Source organism: Balearica regulorum, chromosome Z (assembly GCF_011004875.1).
Source record: "Balearica regulorum gibbericeps isolate bBalReg1 chromosome Z, bBalReg1.pri, whole genome shotgun sequence".
NCBI classification, from domain to species: Eukaryota; Metazoa; Chordata; class Aves; order Gruiformes; family Gruidae; genus Balearica; species Balearica regulorum.
The window spans coordinates 46,151,536-46,169,126 of record NC_046220.1 but is presented as its reverse complement, the minus strand read 5'-3'; the positions used below and the strand labels follow the sequence as shown (position 1 = coordinate 46,169,126).

Here is a 17,591-nt window from a genome sequence, read left to right as displayed (position 1 = left end):
GGCGCGGCGGGGCTCCCGGAGTAGCACGCGGCCTGGGGAGGGAGCGCGGGGATTGGCGGGGCGGCCGCCCGGCGGACACACCTCCCCTAGAAAAGGGGCGCTCTGAGTGGCGGGGGGAGAAGGTAAACAGAGCCGGCCGGCCCTGCCCGCTGACCAATCGGGGGGGCGGGAGGGGGCTCCGAACCTGACGTGATGGGACTCGGCGCGGCCGTCCCCGGGCAGGAGCACGCGGGCGGCGCGCGGCGCGGGGGGCACGGGGCGGGCGGCGCGGCGGGCGGTCTCCTCTCCCCCGGCCCCCGCGCCGGACCCGGGCCGGCCGCGCAGGCGGCGGGCGGTGCTCCCCCCCGCCGGCTGCGCGCCGCCCCCGGGGGGCGGCGGTGAGGGACCTGCCCGGCGCCCCGCTATTTATTTCTCCCCCACCCCCCCCCCCCCCCCCTTCCTCCTTCGCTCCGCTCTTCTCCGCGCCACAGAGACCTCCGCGCCGCGGACGGGCCATGGCTGGCGGCAGCGCGGCTGGCCCCGCGGGCGCGCACTGAAGGCGCCCGGAGCTCCCTTGTCGTCGGGGCGCGGCCGCACCATGTCGGCCGTCGCCTACGTGGACTTCGTGGCGGCGCAGTGCCTGGTCTCCATCTCCAACCGCTCCGCCGTGCCCGAGGCGGCGCGGCTGAAGGTGCCGGGCGAGGGGGAGGCGGCCCGGGAGCTGCGCGACCCCCGCGATGCCTGGAAGGACTACTGCGCCCTGCTGGCCATCGCCAAGAGCCTGCTGGAGCTGAACAAGTACCGGCCGCTGCCCGCCCCCTCCGTCTGCAGCGACAGCGTGGAGAGCCCCGACGAGGACGCGGGATCCGACAGCGACGCGGCCACCGAGCCGGGCTCCAGCCCAGCCCGCAGCCCGCCGCCGGGGCCGCCCCCCCGCCTGCGCGCCGCCGGGGCCGCCCCTAAGGGGAAGCTGGCGGCCGAGAAGCGGCACAAGTGCCCCTATAGCGGCTGCGGCAAGGTCTACGGCAAGTCCTCCCACCTCAAGGCGCACTACCGGGTGCACACAGGTCAGCGGCGGCGGCGGCGGGCGGAGGGAGGGAGGGAGGGAGGAAGGAGCGGGGGGAGGGAGCGAGCGAGCGCTTGTCCTCGGATGAACCCGACCGGCGGCGCGCCCGGCGTCCCCGCGCCTTGCCTTTCCGCTTGGGGGTCGGGTTTTTTTTCCTTTTTTTTTTTTTTTTGCCTCTCCATTCCTTTCCTCTTCCGTCTCCCCCCCCCCCCCCCGCCCCTTTCTTCCCCTCCCGTATCTCACCGCCGTGGTCCCGGACCGGCGCCCCGGGTCCGGCGGGAGAGGGCGGCTGCCCCGGGCGGGGCTGCGGCAGCGCCTCCCGCCGCGCCCTGCCTGCCGCCCGCCTGCCCCGGCCGGGAGCCCGCCCGTCCAGCGCGGGGGGCGGGTGGCAGCTGCCGGCCGCCGGGGAGCGGAATAAACTTCGCGTGGCCGGGGCGGTTCGGGGGGGCGGTGGCCGGGGCCGCCGGGCCAGGCTTGCCAAGCCGGCGCCGCAGCACCCTGCCCCGCTGTCGCTGGCGGCCGCGGCACCGGCTGCGCCGGGGGACGCCGAGCCCGCTCGGGGCGTCGGTGAGGAAATCACCGGGGCGGCGGGAATCGGGTTTTCTGCCGCTGTGGGCGGGCGAGCCCTTGCACCGGGGCAGAATTTGACACCTATTCCCCAAACAAGCCCGGGGCAGGAGAGCCCCCGCCGCGCTGCGGACGGCCGAGCGCTGCCCGCCCCCCCCACCCCGCGCCGCTGCCCCTGCCGTCGGAAGCCGCGTTTCGCTCCCCCGCGGCGCGGCCCGCCTTTGCCGAGCCTTGCTTGAGCTTTACTTCGTGGCAGGGGAGCTGGACGCCCCGGGGCCGTGGTGCCGGAGCAGCGGGTGGCGGGGTGCCGCCGTGCCGCGGAAAGGGGCGGTGGCGTCTCACTCGCGTCGCGGTGAGCCGCAGCTCTGGGGCTGGTGGGCACACCCCCTTCCAGCAGCCGAAGGACCCGCCGGGTTGGAGGAGAAAAGCTGAGAGGCACATCGCCTAAAACCCGGCGTGTCAGCCCCCCGGGCTCCCGGTGCAGCGGAACACCGGCGGGGAGCCGGTTACTCTCCAAGCGCTGCCCCGGCGCGGCTCCTCCGGCCGAGGAGATTTGGGCGCCGTCCGTAGGGGACCGGCCTCTGCCCAGCTGTCCCTCCCGGTATCGATTATCGCGACCCGGCTTTGGCGTGTGGCACAAGGGGTTCATTCCCCAGGGGTGCCTGCGCCCGTACCCCTCTGCTCGCCCGGGCGCTTCGGAGGGTGTGGCAACATGGAAACCTAGAGATAAAAAAATATCTGCGGCAGCAGTTCGTATTTCCTCCGGCTCTGCCTGAGCGCTGAGGGGACAGCAATTGTAGACTTCAATGTTTAGTTGCTTTTTGGTGGTGGTGGTGGGGTTTTGCTTGTTTGGTTTGGGTTTCGGTTTGTTTTTTTTTAAAGCCCTCTAGTGCAAGTGGGTGAGTAAAAACCTTTACGTGTCTGAATTGCAATTGGGGTCACAGCGCAGCGCACAGGGCTGCTTAAAAATTGTTCTAAACTGACGGGTTGTGTGCGAGTATGGGAAGGAGGGTATCAAAGGAGACAAACGCTGCCAACGCTTATTTCAACGTGCCTCGCATCTGCTCTGGTTCTTTTCTGGATTTTGTCTGCTGTGCCAACAGACAAAATGGTAAGTGGTGAAGTACAAAACGGGTTTATCACCCGAGGAACACCCCGAGGGGCACTGCTGTAGCGTTTAACGCATCCTGGGTAGGGCATGGCCACATCCGAGCTCCAGATACACTTCCGTTGCTCTGGCTCACCAGAGCACCCAGCTGTACGTGCACTGCAGAGGAGACGACCCGCTGCAGGTTGCCTACCTGTGCCCTGCTGGCAGATCTGCCCGGTGCTTAGCTGGGGAGATCGGGGGAGGAGGAGGATTATTGGATGTGGCTCAGCAGTGAGCTCTGTGGTTAGACAGTTAAGACCGTCTTCGTGAGCTGGGAAAGAGAATGGTCAGCGACGACCCTGTACTGACCTCAGGACTGGTGCCAAGGATTGTTGTGTTACCGGCTCAAAGACTGCAGCTCTGATGCTCTTTTGGAGGCTGAATGTAACTGATGCCTTGCAAAATGTTGGCTCACAAGTGACAAAGAAAATGTGTTAGCATCATTTCCACTTACTGCCCCATGCCCAGATATCCAGTCCGATAGGGGAACTGAAATAGACATCGACTGGGATAGCGTTCTCGGTGATGACACATAAATTACTGTACTGTACAACCCACATGGCTTGCTGTAAGCAGTAGTGTTATAATATCTCCTGGAGTGGCACGAGGTTTAGCTTGTGCTGCGCACAAGTGGGTGGCCTGAGCTCAAGTATGAGATGTTTGAGTCAGATGCGCTGATAGACCATCACAGTAGTTCTGTGTGATTAAAACCACTACAGATACCCAGCAGTAATGAACTTTCAGAGCTTCCTAATGTGAGTAGTTAATTGTAGCTAACTGAAATGCTAAGCGATACCACTAACGTTAAGTATTTCTATAGATGGCAGAACAATTCCTTAGCAACAGTGGGATTCAATGGGACCTCTTGAGTTATTCATAACTGTGTATTGCAGAGCATTAATGCTCCCTCCTTAGTACCATTGTCTTTCATTTCTTTTCAAATAATTTCTCTCTCATTTATCTAAGCCTCTTGAACCGCTTTCATCCACTGGCCATTTTTTCATCAGGCCACCAGCTGGGTTACTTGCTGCTGCGTAGCCTTTAGTGGAAGTAGATACGCAGCCAACAGTAGAAGCTTCTAGGTCTTAAATTTTTAATATTTAACCCCAGTCTCTCTATCTTGGAAATTGGCTTTAGGATTTCCCTTCACATCCGTGAGCTTGCTTGTAGCCACAGCTCTCTTTACTCAATGGATACTAACCAAGCAAGGTGGAAAGCTCTGGATACTGCTCAGTCCTGTGTAATGGTGGGAATCTAAACACTCACCAGGCCATCTTTGGTAAGCTAATGCAAAGCAAGAAATGAAATACCAAGTAAAAGTAGAAGAGTAGAAGACCAAAGACGTGATGCTGAGAGGTTAGAGGTCTGTATCTTATTAATGAGTCTTTAAACTTGTTGGCTCAAAGGCATTCCATATTTCAGAAACTAAAAATATCTGTATAACTGTTTGCTTGGAGTTCAGGCCTTTGATGATGACTCCGAGGTGCATGGCGCTTGGTGTGGGAGACAAAAGACGGTATTATCCCCAATGGCTCACAAGCCAAAAACCAATTTGTTGGGAAGGCAGGTGTAAGTGTAGCTCCACAATGTGACCACACCTTAGGTTTCCCCATCCCTTACGGGATGGTGTTATGGGAGTATAGGACACGTAAACTGCTGAAGTTTGGCGATGACAGGAGGGATTACAAGTGGTGAGTCTGCTTGGGTGTCTTGAGCATTGAGATGGCATGACCAAGACTCGCAGAGTTTCTCTTCAGAGCATAGAAAAAGGCCCAGACGCATTGACAAGACACGCACAAGACCCAAGCCCTGGAAGCAGAGCAGACGTCGGGAGAAAGTGAGGGACTCAGCTGACCCAGGTTTTTTTAGCCAACTGCATCATCTTCTAGGCTGGGTCCAAACAATACCAGGAGTTTTGTTACATCGGGCAGCTGATGCACCCCTGAGGTCTCCTGGCATTTGGTTCTTGCTGATGTTTGGTAGCAGGGCTGTAGGCAGAGGTGTGGGTCCCGTGGGTCTGCAGTCTGCCCAGTGAAGCCTTTCTGGTAGAAAGGAAAGACAAGAGCTGCAGCTGCCTAGTGCTGCACTCTAGATATCATGGCATCGATCCTGCCCCCGTACCAGTTTGGTTTTGATTGTGCTGCTTTGTTATTTGTGTTCTAGATTACCACTAGCTCGACAGACTGTACAGATGCTGATGTGTTGACAATCCTCTGCTCGCTGGGAGGTTTTTTGGGTATTTTGTGGGAACATAATCCGAAATTTAGCATTTTAAGCCCTTTTTATCCAGCTCATGCAATGTCACTTTGCGAGATCCTTTAGAATAAGAGTGAAGAGCAGAAAGTAGAGCCAGCAGGATGTTATTTTGCTGGATTCAGACCTCCATCTGAAATGCCCATTCTCAAGGGTTAATGCAAATGTACAAATTGCTGAAGTTCTAATGGGCATGTTTCCAGGTCTCAGAGAACCACAATTGTACTCGCTGGAAGCCTTGCCAGCTGAGTAAGGTAGGCAAAAATCCTCAAGATTAAGTTCGGTGTTGCCCGACTCCCGGTTGCGTTTGCTTTTTGCCTGCTAAAAAATAAAAACATTAAGCAGGTGTATGTGTCACAGTGGGAAAGCACTCCAGAAAGGTTTGTATATTGAGTCAACGTAAAGAAGTGCACATGTAGGACAGAAGCGGTGAGCAGGCATCACACGTAAGAGTGTGACTCCTGTTTCCAGGTGGGTGTATTGAAAACGCAGCTTTACTGACTTTCTGCACGCTGTTGTGCTGTAGCATTGAAAACGGTGTGGTAGGTGTGCCCTGCTCTTGTTAGCTGGTGTGTCTTGCAGCCCCAGCTGTTAGGATCCCTGCGGGAGCAATCGTTCCCCTTCGTCCGCTGCTGCGCTGTTCTGCACCAGGCTGCTGCCCATGGCCCTGCACAGCCCCCGTGGCCCTGCACAGGCCCCAAACCTGCAGCTGGAAGAGCAGGGAGGGGCCAAGATTAAAGGGTCAGAGTTTGGGGTAGCGATGGCAAATCACTACGCTTTAGGTAGTGTTTACTTGTGGTAGTGTAGCTCACTGTCTATAGTCAAGTAACGATGACTGTGAATATCCTGAGACCACTCCATAAATACCTTAAACTTGAGGTAAGAGTCCACTGAAGTTCTGGGTAATAAATTCATAGTGAAATAACAAAAAATATATTATCTTTCTGAATGCACATAAAATTGCATTTGTCCTTCCTCTGTCAAAGCTGTTTCTGCCTAGTAAGCATTTAAGCATTCAGACAGGGCAGGAGTCTAAACCCAGTGCGCTCCGATCCCAGGTAAGTGCCCTAAGTAGCAGGCTGGGATTTGGTCTCTCTCCATTGCTCGGTTAATATTTAAGTATTGCTGCAAAATGGAGGAAGTTCAAATGGAGATAAGAGAGGAGAGGAGAAGAGGTAGGAACTTGTCCCACATACCCAAGAGTGTACTGCTGAGGGCACTCCTCTCAGCTGTGAGAGTCCACATTTAACTCTCTGAGCTTTGGGGAGGTCTCTGCTCTCCTGGGTAGCCTCTCTGACTGATATATATAAAAGGAGGCACAGTGCCCCAAAGAAAGCCCCCAAGGCAATCAGGGAGGGTTGTGATCTGGCAGAGAAGCTGTAAGGCTATCCCTTGCATCTGATGCTGTGTCAGATGAGGGTACCAGCAAGACTGAGTCTCACTGGGGTTCAGGCTCTCAGCAGTGGTGGGTGTTAGCAGGTGGCTTGCATGTGGTCTTTTGAAAGAGACTCAAACACCTGCATGTGCAAGCAGCTGTTGACTGGTGGTTTTGAAGATGTCAGAGCAGTCTAAATACTTGCTGAAAGCGGCAAGACCTGAATCATCCTGTGATTTTTTTAGTCCTGAGTGCTGGCGGAATAAACCCCTTGCTGCAGCCCATCCATCCGTTGCCTATCCTGTAGGCAGTGTCTGTTTGATCTATTGCCAGACCGGATGGCTGTGGTGTAGGTGTTGCAGAAACCCTTGTTTTAGGCACATGGTACCTAGCATCCTCACCACTGATCTCGCTCTGTGCTGTTTCGCACCAACATCTGTACCTTGTGGTTGCCACATGTTTTAATGATCTGATTTTGGAATATCTCAGAAGAGAAGGCTGTTTGAAAGGCCTCTGGTCTCTCTGCCCAGAAGCAAATGCACAGATGTCAGTAAGATCCATCTTCCCCAGAATATCTTGCATGTGGACAATCGGTCAAAATCCAGTGTCCCACAGGAAATATTGCTCATTCAGGGTGTATGAGGCAAGCAATGCACTGGGAGGATAAAAGTGAGAGAGACCTGAGACAGCTGTTCTGCAGCAAGGAAGATAGCCTGCCTTTTTTTTTTTTTTCCCTCTTGCAATAAGCTGGACCACGTTCTTGACATCCACCTACAGAACTTGTCATAATTCTAGAGACATTGAAACATGCAAGAGTGGTGGTTGAGTGGGATCGCAGGGGGAAAAGGAAAAAAAAAAAGTTTATCATTGTCATCTCTAAATCAAGGATTGTGGTTCAGGGCCAGTCATTCCTAGGCTACCAAGATTTCTTTGGAAATTTCAAGCTCCAGCAGCAAGAGAGGTACAAGAGTATCTTGGAAGATGGAAGTGAGGATTAGATTCTCTCATTTGAACCACACAGAGCTGATTAGGCCAGTCCTGTTTCGCTAAGTGGTTTTGCTCTCACCTGGTGGCAGGAGATTTTTGCTATTTGGGCTTTCCATATTTAAGCGCTTTCCCTTCTCCTTTCCCATCAAGTGCTTTAGGTTTCTGGCAGGAGGAGTCAGCCTTGCTGCAGTTGGGTCGGGCTGGGTTTTGGGGCAGGTGCCGCAGGCAGGGTGGATGCCCCTGGTAGCTGAGCCATGTTGGCGGCCAGGCAGAGAGTGGGAGTCGTGCACAGGCACCACATCCCAGAAGTCAAAACTGAACTATTCTTCAGTGATCTAGCAACTGATCTGAACTATTCTTCAGTTTTGATACTTAAAATAGTTGCTGCCGTGAATACCAGGCAGCACGGTCCTACCATGGGCTTGGTGATCTCATCATTAATAACATGGGTCAGTCAAGGCTGTCTAATTAGGTGTTCACATGCAGCTACAGCTACAGCCCATTTCACTTTCTAGTTAATGTGTGAAGCAGTGTCATTAGCATTATTTGACAGCAAACTGTTCTGTGTTAGTGAGTACCAATGCCAGACTCTGGACTCATGGCTGTGTCCAACCTCACTTCGGTCAGCGAGGAAGACAGCGTGAGCCTAGCAAACCGTTCATCTTGCACAGACTTCCATCCACACCACTAGCAATCTCTGAATGTCTTCTGTAAAGCCCATGCTCAAACAATTTTAGTAATTCACATAAAAAGTGTGCTCCTGTCCTAGTGCACGTCCTGTTACATGCCAGGAGAATTGCCCAAGTGCAGACACAAATTTTGTCTTCAGCTTTTTCAAACGCAGCCTCCCCTCTCCAAGGGGAAAAAAGTCACTCAGAACTTCTCTATCCCTTGTGTGTGAGCTGACATAGGCAGGACCCAGGAACAACCAGAAAACCACAGATAAAATGCAAAGAGTAAGTTTATTTTTGCTACCTCAGGAACCGGGGGATCCCCAAAGCAGCACCTGGGCAGAGGCGGGATGCAGGTACTGGGTAGCTCAGTCCTTGCTAGACCATTGCCAAACCTGCTGTTTTCACGTGTGTATTAGGGATTCGTGCAGGCGTGGTTTGCCACTCTGCTTTGATCTTTCCCACAGCAGAGCAGGAATCTCAAATATGTTTGATAGGGTGCCTCTGGGTCTATCACAGGCCTACATTATCTAAACACAGATGTTCTACTTGTCCAACACACAAGGCCAAACAACGATTAGTATGATATATGTGTTTTTTCAACACCGCAGCTGCAAGTCACTTCAGCATGTTTACAATCCTCCTTCCCAGTCTTCCCTTATTTTCCCACACCTTGTTTGTCCAAACAAATTCGTCTTTGTTAAAGCCACCATGAACTGCAGCTCCTAACCTCAGTCATTCACATCTATAGCAGCATTTTGTAGTGAGAAGGCAGATGGTGAATCGGGATACCTGTACTGCTCATGAGTCCACTAATAACCACTCTGTATTCTGTTTCAGAAACCGTTCCTGCACAAGACTACAATGTGCAAAAATCTTGTAGGGTAGGGCAAAAAAGCTAAATATTTTACTGTCTGTTCAGAATAATGTGGAAATGGAATAAAATAAAGTGGACCTGCCTCAGGTCATACAAAGCAGCTTGGATACAGAATTTAAACTCTCAAAGAAGAAACTAACCATTTGCAGTAGAGGGTGGGGAGAAGGATCAGGGAGAAAGGTCAGGGGAAGCAAGAGAACAAAGATTGAAGGGATCTGCAAATGCCTTTATATCCATGAGGGATTTAAAGCAAGCCAGGGCTGCATGAGCAGGAGTTCTTGAGACTTCAGAGAAGACCTTCAGAGAAGAGCTACCATTAGCTTGTGCTCAGCATAAACTCTCCCACTGCATTCCTGGTGGCACACAGGACAGAGAATGGGAGTTCTGCAGATGCATCTATTCCTATAACCTGTAAATCAGTTTGTTTCACTTGTTGCTTCTGTAAGCTGCCCTGGATATCTTTTTTCTGTTTTTTAAGAAAATTACTTGCATCTTGTATCTCTTGTGTTCAGATCCTATCACACATAGTTTCAAGGTACTGTGATACACCATTGGCCATTCTTTCATCTCTTGATTGAAATCCCATCCAAGGCATATCTGAAATCCTAAGTAGCATACTGCCACCAAAGGAAACGGTGTATAATAGCACCCTGTCTTCATGGTTCATTCTGCTCATTTCAAGCTTTAGCATTACTACTCTCAAAACTAAAGAGGAAAAATCATATGGAAAAGATACTTCTTGACTGAGATACGACACAGAAATCCGTATCTCCAGACGGAGGCAGCACTAGCTTGCATTGCGGCTCTGTGTGCTGTTGCCTGCCTGGCTGTGTATGAGTTGCAAGATCTGTTTGTTCTGTGGACTCTTCCACAAACATACAGTGTGTCAAATGCAACCAGCAAATACAGCGCCCGGCTTTGCTGAGTGGACAATCATCACATGCCATCAGCCATCTCTGCCTTGCCTTAAAAGCCTCCTGGATGCACGCTCTACCCCTGCCTTGCACCTATTAAGTCTGTCACTGGAGCACCATCCCTCTGGGCTGGTGTCATCCATTACAGCTTTGTCACTGAGGGGAGCAGCAGATCTTCAGGCTCAGAGACAACCGCTGAGGGCCTGGGAAAGCCTCCCTCCCCCTTGTCTCTCTGCTCTGAGAAGTCTGGAGTTTAATGCGTCCTGGTGCCGGGGATTATGCCTGGCCTACTTTCACATACGCGCTTCCAAAGTGGCTGTGACAGCCTCTGCGGGCTTGTTTTGCCAAGGTGGTGAAGCCATTCTCCATCACTGTACCTGGGGGCTCGGCAGCGGGTGCCGGTGGTAGCTCTGCTGCGCCTGGTGCACGGTGGCTCTCCCACTGGCAGCAGGGCATGCCTCCACCATGCCAGGCTGCCCTGCCCAAGCTTGGGGCTGGTTCCCCGGGGAGTGCGGTGCCAAATGTACACAAGGGATCCTGAGTAAGCCCTGCTTTTCCCCACAGCTTTGTGGTTACGCTGCATAACCTAAAATTGCTTTTCTCCTGGCATGTGAAATGGGTGTGCGGGGTAGCGATGGGGGAGCTCACGCTGCTCCCATCACGTTTCAGAGGGAATTCTAGTAACCAGGCTCCATTTTATCTTCCCATCTGCAGTTTGGGAAGTGGTGGGGGGTAAGCCCAGTTTCTCGAGGGCTACATGGGACCAGATTCAAACACTGCTTTTAGGCACCGGGGCTGGATAATACCATGCCTAAAATGTAGATGCTGCACCCCAAAGACTGTGATACTTGTTATCCAGCCTAGGCACCTGGTCTCCCTGTAATACAGTTAGGTGCTTCTGCGAGCTGAAGAGCTGTGCTGGGGTGGATGGTTGGAAATGTGGCTTCTGGGGATGGGGCAGGGTGCCTGAGCTGCTCCCACTGCTCTGGGGTCTAAGTGCCTGACACAGAGTTATATCCTAGAGGCCTCCACACATGCGAGATGTATAGCACTTCTCCCACGTTCCCGGGGGGGGGAGCTAAAAAGCTGTTCTGCACCTCCCACTGCCGCCTGCTTCCAGGAGCTGTGACAGAAACCGTGAGGTAGATGGCAAAAGAGCAGTGCAAGCAAAATGCTTGCCTCGGATGCCAAGGGCAGGCGCTGGGCAGGGCAGAGCCAGGGGAGGATGGTGGTGGGCACCGATGGACTGCTCTGTACGGCTCCCGGTGCTGCTCGGCTGCCTAGCTGTGGTCATGGCTTTCATGCACCTGTGAGCCTACGTACCATTTTAATTAATTTCTTTTATAAAGGCAGTGATTGTTTGGAAAGGCTTCCAACCGTGTCTAAAAGCATACAGCAGGGAGCCAAGAAACCTCTTTATAAAAAAAAAATAAAAAATAACCCCAGCTCTGGATGGCTGGCAGCTGTGCTTCCACTAGGCTTGGGCACCAGGCTGGCTTGGCTCCCTCTGCTCCCTCTGCATCCTTCTACATCTCAGCTTACCTGGTCCATCCTCATCCTTGGCCTTTTGGATGCCATCAGTCACTCCCCCCAGCCCCCTTTCTCCTCCCTACCGCTCTGCCATACTTTCCACCGCTGGTTGTCCTGGTGTCTGGGCTGTTCGTTCAACCCTTTAGCCTTTTGTTGCTGCTATTGGTCTGGGGAGGACTGTAAGGCACGTTTTCTTGTAAATGACTCATTTTTCCATGATCTGTAAATGTAAAGCAAGCTCACTTGTTGTGCCAAATTTCATGGTACCAAGAAATACTGGAATTCTTGAGCTTCTTTCCAACTCGTTCAAGTTGGAAAACTCCTGGGGTATTTTTTATATTTCACGGTTGACTATACATAGCTGTCACATAGCTGTCATTTATATTCCCTTCAGGAGACTTTCCTTAAGAAAGGGAATTAATGAACCAAACTGCATCAGTATGATGTTTGTGACAGAAAGCTTTTGTGTGAACTTACACACCTTTGACTTCTGTCCATGCCATGGACTAGAGTCAGCCTTGCCGATCAAGAGGCGTCAGGTCTGTGCCTGTAGGCAAAGCCTGTGCAACCCGCAGAGGTGAACTGCAGGGATGTGGGGTGCCAGGAAGATCACAGGGAGTGGTGTTCAATCCTTACACCCTTGTTTTAAAAAGCAAAGGTGTTTTAGGTTAAGGTGTTTGGTTTGGTTCTTCACCATTGTAGCAAACGTTTATACCAATAGACCTGTGAATAATTCAGTAGTTTTCCTATCCTCAAATCAGCTATCTAAGAGACTGAGGGGAGACCTTTACTCTCTGGAGCAGCTTGGATTTCTGGAGGAAGGGAGGAGGGGGGGGCATGGCACTTCTCTCTGCAGCCACAGTGGTTTTGCTGTATGTTTGCAGCTCCAAGGTTGCACCACTCTCCCCAGTCAGTTCTCCGCAGGCTGGAATGACTTGTCCTAGGTAAAAGATTTTTTTTGGCTTCTTTTCTAATGGTTACAAATGATTTTAGTCAGAGGAAAGGAAGTGTCAGAGGAGTAATACTGGCGCTCCTTTTCCAAACTGCCATAGTGAGCCCGACATGAAAAACATACAGGCACAGGCAGAGCTCATCTGTTGTTTTGACAGTCTTCGGGGTCATGTAGGGTTCTGCACCGGAGTGCGAGTTTCATGCGGTTGGAGGGGTTTTTGGCTTCTGCTAGAGGTGAGACTGAAACCTGAGGAAGCGAGTCATCAACAACTCCACAGACGCTGGCACCATGGCAGGAAACAAAAGCAGCTTTTTTCCCTCAGCAGTGTGTTTCCCGGCTCCTCAGCAAAACTGGTACGTGCTGGCCTGCATTACCCACACCCCCTAAATCTTTTGTCATCCTTTCCTTCCCACAGGTGAGCGACCGTTCCCCTGCACATGGCCCAACTGCCTTAAAAAGTTCTCCCGCTCCGACGAGCTCACCCGGCACTACCGAACCCACACCGGCGAGAAACAGTTTCGATGCCCCCTCTGCGAGAAGCGGTTCATGCGGAGTGACCACCTGACAAAGCACGCCCGCCGCCACACCGAGTTTCACCCCAGCATGATCAAGCGATCCAAAAAGTCCACCCCCAGCAGCTCCTTGTGAAGACAGGGCTGGCCCTGGGAGGGGAGCAGGGGACAGGCAAGCTGTGGTGAGGATGCAGGCAGCAGCACCGGCACACGAGCATCCGCCGCAGTGCCAGTCACGCTCGCCATCCAAAAGCACATGTAGCCAACGCTCAAAAAAAAATAAGTACTCGGTGCGCCACTCCCTGTCCTCCACCTCCCCACCCTTCGCTGGGAGCAGCAGTCTGGAGCAAGTGAACTGTGGGGTGAGAGGAGGTTGGGGATGGCCAGCAGAGGAGACGACCTCCTCCTCAAATGTAAAGCATTGATGCTGGTGTACATACATCTTACTGGATGGTCCGGCCTGTGCCACCAGAGTAGCGTGACTCCAAGGTCTTTGTGATTGCTGTGTCATGAACATGTTTTGTTGAACAGTGTAATGCTGCTTGTATTTAGAGTTCGTTGAGTAAAACCACTTTCCGAGTCACATAAATAACTCTCAGATAAAAACTCCATAGCACATTGTAGACGTGGGTTTACTTCTGTCTCAGAATGATCCTGCATTTAAAGAAACATTACATATGTTACTAATAGCGTCTGACTGATATACTGAGATAAGGTGAATTTATACTCAAGAGGGCCCATTAAAGCAAATGGGTCTTTTTAATTTTTCTTTGTATTAACTCTACCTTTGAATATAAGCTGCACTTTTCCGATAAAAACATGTACAATTCAAGCAGATACTAAAAGCGAAAAAAACCCCACAACAGTTCAGTCATTTTCTGACCGTCCGTGTATTTAGCTTTATTATTCACTTACCCGGAAAAATACAAGGCAGCCTAGATAATGTGGCGGCAGCGTGGGAGCAGAAGCATACGTCTCTCAATTGATCTTACGCTTGTCATTTGTCAATAAATACAGTACTGTACTATAGAAATGCCACTAACAGTGCTTTATCTGCTGTGTTTTGTTTGAATGGATGCATAACAGCAGCTACCATCTTTATAAACTGCTGCTTTTTTAAAGGTTTTTTTTCTCTTCCTACACTTGCCTTAAAGATTTATTCTCTTCATACCCTTGCCTAACTGCTGCCGAGTCCTATCGGAGTTGTGTGTGCTTATGGAGAGAGTAGACCTTTCCTTATGAGTACTCTGCTAATGGAAACAGCTGAAGTTATTGTAAGGAGCACTTCAGAAGGGCTCCTGTATCTCTTGATCACTGTTTCTGTAGAGTATGGGGGAAAACCAGGAGCTAATTGGAAATACAGCACAGAAGGCATGTCATAATACTTCTTACGACATAAGCTTCTCTCAGTACCTTGCGTTGTACCTGTGCCATGCATGGCACATCAAATACTGGTAAGGATGATATTTTATTTTAAAGCTACGTTTTGCTCTTTAAGTGGAGCAAAAAGATCACTGAAAGAAGACTTTAAGTTGTGGTCATTAGCTGAGTATTTAATCTTTTTTTATGTTAAAAGCATGAACTGTAAGAGGTTATTGGTGATTTTCTTTTTCCCTCTCCAGCTGCTTATCGGGGGGGAGAATTCTGTTTACACATTACTTTTTCCAGAAACATTCTTCTCCTGTTTGGTTTTACCCCTTCCTCCAGAAGAGGAAGGGGAGGTGCAGCCCTACTATAGAGACTTAGGGCCAAATTCATCTCGTGAGTAATCACACTGAAACCCAAACTGTTTCCACTGGAGATGAATTTAGGTCATCTTGTAAAATTCTGTACATAAGAAATCTTGTTAGTACACCTGCAATTACAGCATCTTATTGTTTTACTTGATAAAAAGCTTGCTTCCTAGAAACAAACAAAAAAATGAACTCAGAGAGTAGAGTGTTTTCTTCTACAGTTGTATAAGGTTTTCAGCATTAGAAGTCAGTTTGCATATAGTGTTTTTACCTGTGTAGTTCATGATAAATTCCGTCTATGTGAAGAGAACTGCTTTTAAGGCATTAGGGATATTGAGCAGTCTGTGGAGTAAAAAAGGGATGTGTTTTCTTCAGTGAAGACATCAGGAAACCAAGCACACTTTCTACCTCCGTTTCAGCTTTTTGAAACATTTATTTTAGAAACCAAACTTTAATTTCTCGTGTCCAAATTGAGTCCTAGGGACATAGATTCTTCCTAATAAAAAATAGGTAGCCTCAGTATTTCTATTGATCTAGAAATACAAAAAAGCGTTCTGCTTACCAGTACTGTTAATGCTGCCTTGTTGAGTGGCATCAGGGTCAGGTGTAGCCCGGTGAGGTTCCAATGTGCGTGCATATTCATCTTCATTCTTCTCTGTGAAGATCACACAGGCTTTCGGGTCCGTCCTGCAGTGTGGATTGTTGCCATTTGGTAGGACAAATGCAGCACTTGGAAAATTAAGGCCTGATCCTGTGAAACACAAGACACCCTCACATCCTCTCAACCACCATGGGAAACCACAGCTGATAAGCAGCTCTAAATCAGTACGTAGATGTTTTGGACACTTAGCTACCAGGATTAACTGACACATGGAAGTTAATGGGCAGATTTACGGTTTCCACCTTGCGTATTTGGGGTAGAATGCATGGTTAAAGAAACATCATTGTACCCGCAGAGTCTGAAAGACTCAACACGCGGGGAGGGGGGGTACTTTGATCCGTGGGACATACAGGCATGTGTCATCATTGCGTGTGGCAAGATCCTGTTTCTGAAAAAAACCTTCCTAAATGGTAACCTATTTGCTCTAACGCATGCTGTATTTCAGCATTGGACAGACGGGATTAATGTAATTCATTAACCACTAACAGAATATATTGGGGATAATCAAGTTTGGAGATTTCATGTTATTGTTCTGTTCATTTGGAGTTTTTCTTTTAGTAAAAGCAAACAATGTCTCTAACACATAAACTGCAGGTTAGTTCTTTGCATCTTGAAGTTCAGTTTTGAAGAGTGTTGCAAATGTTAGAAAAGAAAAGGAAAATCAGGTTCTCTAATACTGTATGTACTTGTTGTACTATTTTGGAAATACTTAATAGTGCTGAAGTTAGGACAGCTTCTCTCCTTGGTTAAGAAAGCTCATTACTATAGAGAAGTCATGGCTTTAAAGGTATAGCGATACAACATACTAATTTTTTTGAATGGTTTTTCATGACCTGTATTACAGATTGGTTTCAGTTTGGAGATGGACTTAGCCCAGCATACACCAGACTGGACACGTACTTCAAAATGCTGTTTTACAGACTAGTGATCTGTAACACTGTAAAATACCAACTTCAAACAGTTTAATCAGTTTTATTTTTGTACAGTATTCGTATCCTTTATAAGTTATTTTGCTGTCCTGTTTTGTAAATCACATAAAATTGTAAAAAAAAGAAAAGAAAAAAAAAAGTAGGCATAGATGGTTTTGTACATATGTATATATATATTGTCCAAATAAAGAAAAATATTAAAAAAAAAATGTTTTGAATTATTGGAGTCAAGGAGCAGTCATGTAAACCAGTCTGGATGATTATGAAAAAAAATACTGCTGCACACAATGAAATACATGAGTCAAGTGGTGTATGAGCCAGCTTCAAAGGTGGTCAGGACTAGCTAAAAGCAACTGCTTACACAAACTAACTTAACCTGGTACATGGAAACAGTGCTAGAGTGTGCTTGCACGAAAAGGCCCTGAACCCAAGAGAACACGTAGCCCTCTGGCGATGCAGGCAGAGACAGAGGGGTGGAAGAGTGCCATCTGCATCTGGAACAAAACTTGTAAGCAGCCTCCAGGTTTTGACTTGATGCTGAGTTGGAATTTTCTGTCCTTGGGTTGGATGGCCAAAGGACAGATACAACAAACTCAGCATAGGGTTTTCTTTTTTCAGCTTGTCATTTTTAGGAATAAAGGGCTGTGGCATTGGCCTCATTCCCCTGCAATCCCAGCATAAAGGACTTTCCATAAATTTATCATTCTTCACTTTAAACCCTTTGTCTTCATATATGTCTTTAGTGCTCTAATTGGCACAGATAGTAAAAATCTTCCTAGTGTAGATAAAGCCTTAGCCTTAGAAGAATGTTTCCAGCCACTGAGACCTAATACACTCTACAAGATAGTCTTGTCAGGAGGGATGTAAATTTTGGCTGGAACAGGCATGGCATGCAAAGACTGGATGCTCCGTGGTGGCAAGGCTCCAACAATGACATGAGGAGGGGTAACCCTGAACGTAGGCCAACTGATCCAGAGAGCACAGTTTCTACAAGGTGAATTTTCATTTCCGCTCTCCGTCGAGGAGGGAGGAAAGGAAATGGGCCAAACGTCCAGTTAAATGCCTGTGGAGTGGTTCAGAAAGCCACGTGCAGGAGTGTCTCTGTGAACTTGCCTGCTAGGGTGACTAGGATGACTTTCACCTCCACGGGAATCTAAACCAATGTTGTTCAGGGCTAAGGAATCAGGGAGGTTTATCATCAATAACTTAATGCAAACTCAAAATGGTTGGAACAAGGTACTTACCCAAATCCTCTTAAAGGGACTGCCTTAAAGCAGAGGAAGCTTTCCCAACGACAAGAGTGTTGCAGCTGCTGTGCTTTTGGCGCCATGCTCTCCTTGTCTGAGAAACACCTTGCCCCCTAAAATACCTCCTCAAACACTTCCACGGGTACTATGGAAATCTTCCCATTTTGAAAAGGGAAGGTGTTGACTGG

At 49.8% G+C, this 17,591-nt stretch overlaps 1 protein-coding gene across 1 annotated transcript; it reads left to right on the top strand.

Moving 5' to 3' along the window:
- Nucleotides 1-445: 445 nt before the first annotated feature.
- On the top strand, nt 446-16,365 carry KLF9 (KLF transcription factor 9). Its single transcript, XM_075740069.1, has 2 exons — nt 446-1,046; nt 12,737-16,365. Exons 1-2 carry the CDS (start codon nt 578-580, stop codon nt 12,967-12,969), a joined length of 702 nt encoding a protein of 233 aa, XP_075596184.1. The 5' UTR covers nt 446-577; the 3' UTR covers nt 12,970-16,365.
- The last annotated feature ends 1,226 nt before the right edge of the window (nt 16,366-17,591 follow it).

Excerpts from the sequence above, each read along its gene's own strand:
- KLF9 (XM_075740069.1), top strand. The coding sequence starts at position 578 with ATGTCGGCCGTCGCCTACGTGGACTTCGTGGCGGCGCAGTGCCTGGTC. Across the intron at positions 1,047-12,736 it reads GCACTACCGGGTGCACACAG|GTGAGCGACCGTTCCCCTGC; the intron begins GTCAGCGGCGGC and ends TCCTTCCCACAG.